At 39.0% G+C, this 11,913-nt stretch overlaps 1 protein-coding gene across 9 annotated transcripts in view; it reads right to left on the bottom strand.

The window, feature by feature from the left end:
• The window catches only part of Fchsd2 (FCH and double SH3 domains 2), a 320,482-nt gene that overhangs the window by 119,529 nt on the left and 189,040 nt on the right, over window positions 1-11,913 (bottom strand). For all 9 annotated transcript variants that reach the window (XM_087558787.1, XM_087558816.1, XM_087558798.1 and 6 more), the window contains 1 exon segment: window positions 2,095-2,239. In XM_087558787.1, coding sequence (XP_087414913.1) covers window positions 2,095-2,239 — 145 coding nt within the window.

The raw sequence follows: 11,913 nt of genomic DNA, 5'->3' as shown, positions 1-11,913 counted from the left end.
CTTTCTGGTGGCTACCCCCAGTTTCCCATCCCTTATTGCTACAAACCTCTGTTCAATTTCCTGACCCTCTGTTTGTCTCCCCTATCTTCTCCCATACCTGATCCTGGCCCCCCTTTTCCTCTCCCTCTCCTCTCTTCCTCCCAAGTCCCTCTCACCCTCTACCTCCCATGATTATTTTGTTCACCCTTCTAAGTAGGATTGAAGCATCAACACTTTGGTCTTTCTTCTTCTTGAGCTTCATATGGCCTCATTATCAGGTATTATGGTAACTTAATTTACCAAAAAAGGACATACTTTAACATCTAATTCTCTACCCAGAATCTAATACAATTTTATTCCAGGCTAAAAAGAAATTAAACTAGCCTGAATGAGAAAATGTGAGAGGCTTTGATATCTCAGGGGAAATGGACCTAAGTGCTGTTGTGTATCAAGGACTTGGACTTTGTGGGAAGGCAACCTGGGCTACAATCCCAGTATTTCCAGATGTTAGTTACATGACTTCAGGGCTTTTAATCCAATTAATCTTAGTTTCTCATTAATAATACATAGATTAAAATAATATAACTACCTCAACAGGTGACATTTACAAACTAAGGTAAGAGCAACAAAGCACCACTCTGACACATAGTAGTTATATATTAAACACTTCCTTTAACAGCAAGCTTTCATAAAAATGGCATTCAACAATGACTTTTTCATATCAATTTTTAATTGAATCAAAGAAATAAGTTCTTTGAAAATATTTACTTATGCATATATAATTAATCCTTTTTTTAGAGACAAAGTATTTTTCATATGATAGGTCTGTCTTCAACTGGCTTTGTAGCCTAGGCAGGCCTCAAATTTGCAATGTTCCTGCTTTGGCCTCCTGAATAGTAGGTATGTATCACCATATCCAGCTATTCTTAAACTAGTCACTGGTCTTGTTTGGATGCAACATGTGAGTGAAGATATTAATATGTAGCTTTGGTGGCCTGGAACTCATTATGTATATCAGGCCAGTCTCAAATGCGTAAATATCCATGTGCCTATATATTCCAAGTGCTGGGTTTAATGTGTATACCACCACTCCAGATACATTAAATTTTTAAAAATTAAAGTTACTAGTATATTCGGTAAAATGTGTCAATTTCTTTCTTATAAGTTTCCCAAAATGGCCCAACTTGAAATTATGACTGCTTAGTGAAAACTTTTTCAAGACTTAATGGGATAAGAATGTAACTACTTTAACACATATCAAATGAATAATTAAAAATTATATATCTATATTTACTTGAGCTATTTAAATGTTATTACTCTATAGGCCTGTCTGGCCTAGAACGTGCTATGGGGACCACATTGGGCTTGAACTCACAACCATCTGTTTTGTCTCTTTCTAAATTGTTGGAATTAAAAGTGTGCACCACAAACCCTGGCATAGGTGTTATTCCTAGGAAGTATTTATTGAGCATTCTCAATTTTTACAAATTTAGACTATACCCTAGTTTATCAGCTAACAAAATATTTCAGTCAAAAAGGACATGGGACTGAGAAATGGTGGCACACACTGTTAGTCCCAGCACTCGGTAGACAGAGGCAGGTAGGTTTCTGTGAGTTGGACTCTAGCTTGGTCTACAGAACACTATCCAGAATGGCCAGGCTTAACAGAGAAATCCTGACTTGAAAAAGCAAAACAAACAAACAAACAAACCAAAAAACCAAAAAAAAAAACCCACATGTTGAAAATCCTGGTAAAATGCTAGCCAGGGTCCTGCTAAGACTGAACCCCCAGTGAACTAGACCATGGGGGGAGGGTGGCAATGGGGGGAGGTTTGGGAGGGGAACACCCATAAGGAAGGGGAGGGGGGAGGGTGATGTTTGTCCGGAAACCGGGAAAGGGAATAACACTTGAAATGTATATAAGAAATACTCAAGTTAATAAAAAATAAATAAATAAATAAATAAAATAGATGAGTTTTATAAAAAAAAATGCTAGCCAGGAATATTTGAGAATATGTTTTTTAAAATCCTAAGTTTTAAGTGCAATTTAATATAATCTTACTGATTATAAATATTAAAATACATATAACAGATGAAAGAAAATATAAACAATACCCGCTTTAGTTGTTGTTCTTTTAAGCTTCTTACTGCTCTTGCAGGTTCAGAAATGAAGTTTTTATAGTTTTCACATATATTGATCCGGGACTGGGCTACCTGCATTGTTCCCTCGAGAAAAGATTTCCAAACAGGATACATACTCCTAAATTCAAAGAGAAATAGACAAGTATTAGGTGGGGAAGAGTAAGGGACTTCAGTTTTCTGTTATTAATAATGGAGTAGAAGGAATATCAACGTTACAGTTTGAGACAAAGTGAAACTATAAAATGAGTGAGTGATGTGAACTTTCAATGTCATGAACAAATGATATTCCTTCGATATGGATAATTTCCTATTTTACAGACAAGGTGAATAAGGCTGAGACTTACAGAATAACTAGGTCACTCAAGAATGTGCCAGCACTGAAATGAAGACAAGGAATAGACACCTCTAAAGCACATTCTCTTTCAGCTCCATTGCCTTACGTAAGCCTATTCAGCTGGAAAAACTGTACCCAGAACAAAACCACTATATGCCTGAGACACCTATTTTGTCTGAGACAGAAACCAGCGGCAGTGCTCTACATCTGTCTCTGCTGTAACATGCCTGGCCAGCATCACACTGTGCTCTGGAGTCACTCCAAGCAAACCTCACACCTTGCCTGATACTGTACTGAGAGCCTCTTGGCAAAGTCAAACAATTAGTCATCTTTAACTTTTTCTAGCCAACTTCCTTTTCAAATCATTTTTTTCTAATTTGCCAAAAGCTTTAGTCAGTTCCAGAATTTTGTTACATTATAAGCGTCTTTTATAACTTATAAGAATAAATGGCAATTTATTTTTTAAATGACATACACTAAAACTGATAGATTTAATTTTATTTTCTGAATTTCCCTCATATTTAAAGTATTTTTCTATGATAATGACAGGATTATACAATACATAAAATATAAACAGATGACAGTATTGAGATAAAAAAATGAAAAACCCAAGCTGGTTTCGAGGTCAGCCTGATCTAGACAGCAAGTTCCTGTTCAGCCATAGCCACATAAGACACTGTCTCAAAAAGCCAAGCCAATCTAAAACAAACCAAAAATTTGATAAACTGTTATCAACTAGTGAGTCTTAGGTATTATTCCATGTAGTATCCTCGCCTGGTTTAGATATGAGCATATATTTAGGGAGAAATACAGTACTTGCTTCTTTGTAAAATCCACTGTATTGCATGAGCATAAAATCATGGGTGGATCTAATTCAGTAAAACTGATGTCTTCCATGGCCTCGCACCCTGACAGGTGATAGGACTCGTAAACTATCATACAGTCAAACAACAGATAGTTTTCCTCAGTACTGAGAGAAAAAAAACAAAACAAAAAAACCTTCAAGATTTCTCTGTGTGACTCTGGCTGTCCTGGAACCTGCTCTGGAGACTAGGCTGGACTAGAAGGTCCACCAGTCACTGCCTCCCAAGTGCTGGGATTAAAGGTGTGCACCACCACCTCCCAGCTAAAAACAAGTATTTTCATAAAACTGCTTATATAGAGAAAATTAATTTCCCTACAAAGTGAAAACTCCATGAAAGAAGAAAGGTGATATGCTTGTGGACAACTGTGTTACAAAACAGAATAGTATGTATTCACTTAAAAAAAGGAATTAATGAATGAATATATACACCTCTCATATGAAATGCACAATAGGCCCAGGAGCGGCAGGACCCCTGCCAGAGACACCACCGGACCCTGAAGGAAACAGACCGGATAAACAGTTCTCTGCACCCAAATCCCGTGGGAGGGAGAGCTAAACCTTCAGAGAGGCAGACAAGCCTGGGAAACCAGAAGAGACTGTTCCCTGCACACACATCTCGGACGCCAGAGGAAAAAGCCAAAGACCATCTGGAACCCTGGTGCACTGAAGCTCCCGGAAGGGGCGGCACAGGTCTTCCTGGTTGCTGCCGCTGCAGAGAGCCCCTGGGCAGCACCCCACGAGCAAACCTGAGCCTCGGGACCACAGGTAAGACCAAATTTTCTGCTGCAAGAAAGCTGCCTGGTGAACTCAAGACACAGGCCCACAGAAACAGCTGAAGACCTGTAGAGAGGAAAAACTACACACCCGAAAGCAGAACACTCTGTCCCCATAACTGACTGAAAGAGAGGAAAACAGGTCTACAGCACTCCTCACACACAGGCTTATAGGACAGTCTAGCCACTGTCAGAAATAGCAGAACAAAGTAACACTAGAGATAATCTGATGGCGAGAGGCAAGCGCAGGAACCCAAGCAACAGAAACCAAGACTACATGCCATCATCGGAGCCCAATTCTCCCACCAAAACAAACATGGAATATCCAAACACACCAGAAAAGCAAGATCTAGTTTCAAAATCATATTTGATCATGATGCTGGAGGACTTCAAGAAAGACATGAACACACTTAGGGAAGCACAGGAAAACATTAATAAACAAGTAAAAGCCTACAGAGAGGAATCGCAAAAATCCCTGAAAGAATTCCAGGAAAACACAATCAAACAGTTGAAGGAATTAAAAATGGAAATAGAAGCAATCAAGAAAGAACACATGGAAACAACCCTGGATATAGAAAACCAAAAGAAGAGAAAAGGAGCTGTAGATACAAGCTTCACCAACAGAATACAAGAGATGGAAGAGAGAATCTCAGGAGCAGAAGATTCCATAGAAATCATTGACTCAACTGTCAAAGATAATGTAAAGCAGAAAAAGCTAATGGTCCAAAACATACAGGAAATCCAGGACTCAATGAGAAGATCAAACCTAAGGATAATAGGTATAGAGGAGAGTGAAGACTCCCAGCTCAAAGGACCAGTAAATATCTTCAACAAAATCATAGAAGAAAACTTCCCTAACCTAAAAAAAGAGATACCCATAGACATACAAGAAGCCTACAGAACTCCAAATAGATTGGACCAGAAAAGAAACACCTCCAGTCACATAATTGTCAAAACACCAAACGCACAAAATAAAGAAAGAATATTAAAAGCAGTAAGGGAAAAAGGTCAAGTAACATATAAAGGGAGACCTATCAGAATCACACCAGACTTCTCGCCAGAAACTATGAAGGCCAGAAGATCCTGGACTGATGTTATACAGACCCTAAGAGAACACAAATGCCAGCCCAGGTTACTGTATCCAGCAAAACTCTCAATTAACATTGATGGAGAAACCAAGATATTCCATGACAAAACCAAATTTACACAATATCTTTCTACAAATCCAGCACTACAAAGGATAATAAATGGTAAAGCCCAACATAAGGAGGCAAGCTATACCCTAGAAGAAGCAAGAAACTAATCGTCTTGGCAACAAAACAAAGAGAATGAAAGCACACAAACATAACCTCACATCCAAATATGAATATAACGGGAAGCAATAATCACTATTCCTTAATATCTCTCAATATCAATGGCCTCAACTCCCCAATAAAAAGACATAGATTAACAAACTGGATGCGCAACGAGGACCCTGCATTCTGCTGCCTACAGGAAACACACCTCAGAGACAAAGACAGACACTACCTCAGAGTGAAAGGCTGGAAAACAACTTTCCAAGCAAATGGTCAGAAGAAGCAAGCTGGAGTAGCCATTCTAATATCAAATAAAATCAATTTCCAACTAAAAGTCATCAAAAAAGATAAGGAAGGACACTTCATATTCATCAAAGGAAAAATCCACCAAGATGAACTCTCAATCCTAAATATCTATGCCCCAAATACAAGGGCACCTACATACGTAAAAGAAACCTTACTAAAGCTCAAAACACACATTGCACCTCACACAATAATAGTGGGAGATTTCAACACCCCACTCTCATCAATGGACAGATCATGGAAACAGAAATTAAACAGTGATGTAGACAGACTAAGAGAAGTCATGAGCCAAATGGACTTAACGGATATTTATAGAACATTCTATCCTAAAGCAAAAGGATATACCTTCTTCTCAGCTCCTCATGGTACTTTCTCCAAAATTGACCATATAATTGGTCAAAAAACGGGCCTCAACAGGTACAGAAAGATAGAAATAATCCCATGCGTGCTATCGGACCACCACGGCCTAAAACTGGTCTTCAATAACAATAAGGGAAGAATGCCCCCATATACGTGGAAATTGAACAATGCTCTACTCAATAATAACCTGGTCAAGGAAGAAATAAAGAAAGAAATGAAAAACTTTTTAGAATTTAATGAAAATGAAGATACAACATACTCAAACTTATGGGACACAATGAAAGCTGTGCTAAGAGGAAAACTCATAGCGCTGAGTGCCTGCAGAAAGAAACAGGAAAGAGCATATGTCAGCAGCTTGACAGCACACCTAAAAGCTCTAGAACAAAAAGAAGCAAATACACCCAGGAGGAGTAGAAGGCAGGAAATAATCAAACTCAGAGCTGAAATCAACCAAGTAGAAACAAAAAGGACCATAGAAAGAATCAACAGAACCAAAAGTTGGTTCTTTGAGAAAATCAACAAGATAGATAAACCCTTAGCCAGACTAACGAGAGGACACAGAGAGTGTGTCCAAATTAACAAAATCAGAAATGAAGAGGGAGACATAACTACAGATTCGGAGGAAATTCAAAAAATCATCAGATCTTACTATAAAAACCTATATTCAACAAAATTTGAAAATCTTCAGGAAATGGACAATTTCCTAGACAGATACCAGGTATCGAAGTTAAATCAGGAACAGATAAACCAGTTAAACAACCCCATAACTCCTAAGGAAATAGAAGCAGTCATTAAAGGTCTCCCAACCAAAAAGAGCCCAGGTCCAGACGGGTTTAGTGCAGAATTCTATCAAACCTTCATAGAAGACCTCATACCAATATTATCCAAACTATTCCACAAAATTGAAACAGATGGATCACTACCGAATACCTTCTACGAAGCCACAATTACTCTTATACCTAAACCACACAAAGACACAACAAAGAAAGAGAACTTCAGACCAATTTCCCTTATGAATATCGACGCAAAAATACTCAATAAAATTCTGGCAAACCGAATTCAAGAGCACATCAAAACAATCATCCACCATGACCAAGTAGGCTTCATCCCAGGCATGCAGGGATGGTTTAATATACGGAAAACCATCAACGTGATCCATTATATAAACAAACTGAAAGAACAGAACCACATGATCATTTCATTAGATGCTGAGAAAGCATTTGACAAAATTCAACACCCCTTCATGACAAAAGTCCTGGAAAGAATAGGAATTCAAGGCCCATACCTAAACATAGTAAAAGCCATATACAGCAAACCAGTTGCTAACATTAAACTAAATGGAGAGAAACTTGAAGCAATCCCACTAAAATCAGGGACTAGACAAGGCTGCCCACTCTCTCCCTACTTATTCAATATAGTTCTTGAAGTTCTAGCCAGAGCAATCAGACAACAAAAGGAGATCAAGGGGATACAGATCGGAAAAGAAGAGGTCAAACTATCACTATTTGCAGATGACATGATAGTATATTTAAGTGATCCCAAAAGTTCCACCAGAGAACTACTAAAGCTGATAAACAACTTCAGCAAAGTGGCTGGGTATAAAATTAACTCAAATAAATCAGTTGCCTTCCTCTATACAAAAGAGAAACAAGCCGAGAAAGAAATTAGGGAAACGACACCCTTCATAATAGACCCAAATAATATAAAGTACCTCGGTGTGACTTTAACCAAGCAAGTAAAAGATCTGTACAATAAGAACTTCAAGACACTGAGGAAAGAAATTGAAGAAGACCTCAGAAGATGGAAAGATCTCCCATGCTCATGGATTGGCAGGATTAATATAGTAAAAATGGCCATTTTACCAAAAGCAATCTACAGATTCAATGCAATCCCCATCAAAATACCAATCCAATTCTGCAAAGAGTTAGACAGAACAATTTGCAAATTCATCTGGAATAACAAAAAACCCAGGATAGCTAAAGCTATCCTCAACAATAAAAGGACTTCAGGGGGAATCACTATCCCTGAACTCAAGCAGTATTACAGAGCAATAGTCATAAAAACTGCATGGTATTGGTACAGAGACAGACAGATAGACCAATGGAATAGAATTGAAGACCCAGAAATGAACCCACACACCTATGGTCACTTGATTTTTGACAAAGGAGCCAAAACCATCCAATGGAAAAAAGATAGCATTTTCAGCAAATGGTGCTGGTTCAACTGGAGGGCAACATGTAGAAGAATGCAGATCGATCCATGCTTATCACCCTGTACAAAGCTTAAGTCCAAGTGGATCAAGGACCTCCACATCAAACCAGACACACTCAAACTAATAGAAGAAAAACTAGGGAAGCATCTGGAACACATGGGCACTGGAAAAAATTTCCTGAACAAAACACCAATGGCTTATGCTCTAAGATCAAGAATCGACAAATGGGATCTCATAAAACTGCAAAGCTTCTGTAAGGCAAAGGACACTGTGGTTAGGACAAAACGGCAACCAACAGATTGGGAAAAGATCTTTACCAATCCTACAACAGATAGAGGCCTTATATCCAAAATATACAAAGAACTCAAGAAGTTAGACCGCAGGGAAACAAATAACCCTATTAAAAAATGGGGTTCAGAGCTAAACAAGGAATTCACAGCTGAGGAATGCCGAATGGCTGAGAAACACCTAAAGAAATGTTCAACATCTTTAGTCATAAGGGAAATGCAAATCAAAACAACCCTGAGATTTCACCTCACACCAGTGCGATTGGCTAAGATCAAAAACTCAGGTGACAGCAGATGCTGGCGAGGATGTGGAGAAAGAGGAACACTCCTCCATTGTTGGTGGGATTGCAGACTGGTAAAACCATTCTGGAAATCAGTCTGGAGGTTCCTCAGAAAATTGGACATTGAACTGCCTGAGGATCCAGCTATACCTCTCTTGGGCATATACCCAAAAGATGCCTCAACATATAAAAGAGACACATGCTCCAATATGTTCATCGCAGCCTTATTTATAATAGCCAGAAAATGGAAAGAACCCAGATGCCCTTCAACAGAGGAATGGATACAGAAAATGTGGTACATCTACACAATGGAATATTACTCAGCTATCAAAAACAACGACTTTATGAAATTCGTAGGCAAATGGTTGGAACTGGAAAATATCATCCTGAGTGAGCTAACCCAATCACAGAAAGACATACATGGTATGCACTCATTGATAAGTGGCTATTAGTCCAAATGCTTGAATTACCCTAGATCCCTAGAACAAACGAAACTCAAGATGGATGATCAAAATGTGAATGCTTCACTCCTTCTTTAAATGAGGAAAAAGAATACCCTTGGCAGGGAAGGGAGAGGCAAAGATTAAAACAGAGACTGAAGGAACACCCATTCAGAGCCTGCCCCACATGTGGCCCATACATATACAGCCACCCAATTAGACAAGATGGATGAAGCAAAGAAGTGCAGACCGACAGGAGCCGGATGTAGATCTCTCCTGAGAGACACAGCCAGAATACAGCAAATACAGAGGCAAATGCCAGCAGCAAACCACTGAACTGAGAATAGGTCCCCTATTGAAGTAATCAGAGAAAGAACTGGAAGAGCTTGAAGGGGCTCGAGACCCCAAAAGTACAACAATGCCAAGCAATCAGAGCTTCCAGGGACTAAGCCACTACCTAAAGACTATACATGGACTGACCCTGGACTCTGACCCCATAGGTAGCAATGAATATCCTAGTAAGAGCACCAGTGGAAGGGGAAGCCCTGGGTCCTGCTAAGACTGAACCCCCAGTGAACTAGTCTATGGGGGGAGGGCGGCAATGGGGGGAGGGTTGGGAGGGGAACACCCATAAGGAAGGGGAGGGGGGAGGGGGATGTTTGCCCGGAAACCGGGAAAGGGAATAACACTCGAAATGTATATAAGAAATACTCAAGTTAATAAAAAATAAAAAAAATAAAAAAAAAAAAGAAATACTCAAGTTAATTAAAAAAAAAAGAAATGCACAATAAAGACAGGTCTATTCATTAAAAATCATGCTTTGAAATTACTAGATTTCTAGCAGCAAACATACCCTAAACAACAAGGTCTTTATTTTGAAAAGCATGGAATTCAGATACCAGCCAGATGCTTCACTTTTAGATCTGTTTACTTGTTTGATATTTCCCAACCTCACACTTGCCACAATACTCTGGCCTCAGCCTCTCAGAGTGTTGGGAATTATAAGGATGCACCACCATGCCTGGCTCAAGTAACTTTATCATGTAGCATTGTTAGGGAATGGTTTTGTGCACTATGTCTTCAAACGCTGATTTTTGTACCTGGAGATCTGGGTGTGGTCCATATTTTATTGTCATTATTATGAAGGATTTCCTGACTCAGTATTTTGTAAAATATTGTTCTCTATCATCTTCTGATTGGTCCACAAAAAGCAGATCAGCCTATTATCTGGGCAGGAGAGTAGAAGGTGGAACTCCCGTGCCTTGAGAGAGAAAGGGTCTCCCTCCGGTGGGTTCAGGAGTTGCCATAAGGATGGAGGAGGAGGCTAGGGGAGATCAAGATGGCAGATAGCAGAACAGGTGGCTGCAGAGTTGGCTGGGAAGTAGGCCAGGCCAGCATAGTCAGGTAGAATAATTCAAAACCTGTCCAGCTTAGAGTCTGAAGCTTTTAAAAAAATATACTAGGTCTCTGTGTCACTTATCTAGGAGATATGAGGGGCAATAGAAAAGTCTCCCAAATTACTTTTAGCAATTTCTTGCCCCAACTTACTAATGTACAGGTAAAAATAGCAAGTCTCTATGGCATTGTTCTCTTTGGTTCGTTGTACCTCACTACTCTTCACTCTTTTGCTGATTCTTTTCCTCTTCCTGAGCAATCAGTGCTGGAGTGTCTCAAAGTCCATCCAGTTCTTCTTCATATTCATTGATCCAGGTTCATACATTAACTACTATCCCTATACTGATAATTCTTGAACTTTCAAAAGTGCTTTCCAGACAGCTTCCCTAACCTTCAACCACTTACTGAACAGACATTAAATATTTATAGGCCTTGGATACATAACATAACAAATTCTTGATTTTACTAGACTCTTCTTGCAATATATTTAGTAATCTCATGGATGGCTATAGGAAAAAATTGATTCTTTTTTTCTCTCAAATCACACAAGCTTTTTATCAAGGAATCTTGTTTGCTTGAACGTACAAAACATAGCAGAATCTGATTACTAACGATCTCCTGCATTGCCCCCATCTGTTGCAAGCCACTGTCATCTTTTGTAATGTAAGTTTCCTAACTGACCGCTGCCTCTGCCCTGTCTGAACAATTCATAGTGACCACTTCTATCTAAACATCATAAAATTGAGCAAAATTTTAAAACTGCCAGCCAGTATCAACTTCTTTGATATGATACTATACAAGAAATACATAAGGTATTGGCATTGAGAAACCTGAGTAAAGAATGAGTTTTGTATGTTATTGGGGGGAAGGCAGTTAAATTACATTTATACAATTGAATATTTGCTTAGATGTTTAAAAAAAATCATGAAATTTACAGGCAATTGGATAGAGATAGAAAAAAAAATCATCCCAAGCGAGGTAACCCTGACCCAGAAAGAGAAATATATTAATGTATTCACTTATACAGGATATTAGCCATTAAGAAAATGATAACCAAGCAACAATCTGTAGACCCAAAGAGGTTAAGGTAAACAGGAAAGGAACAGAGATCTCTCTAGGAGGGGGATATAGAATCAGCTTTACAGGTGGACTGGAGATGAGTGTGTATGGAAGGGGGGAGTAAGAAGAGAGAGATAGAGTGGAGATCGAGAGTAAAGAGAAATGGCTGACATGGGGGGGGCAGTGCA

The sequence above is a fragment of the Rattus norvegicus genome, chromosome 1 (genome assembly GCF_021556685.1).
Source record: "Rattus norvegicus strain SHRSP/BbbUtx chromosome 1, alternate assembly SHRSP_T2T, whole genome shotgun sequence".
NCBI classification, from domain to species: Eukaryota; Metazoa; Chordata; class Mammalia; order Rodentia; family Muridae; genus Rattus; species Rattus norvegicus.
The sequence above is the reverse complement of the archived record's forward strand: the minus strand, read 5'-3'. Positions and strand labels throughout refer to the sequence as shown.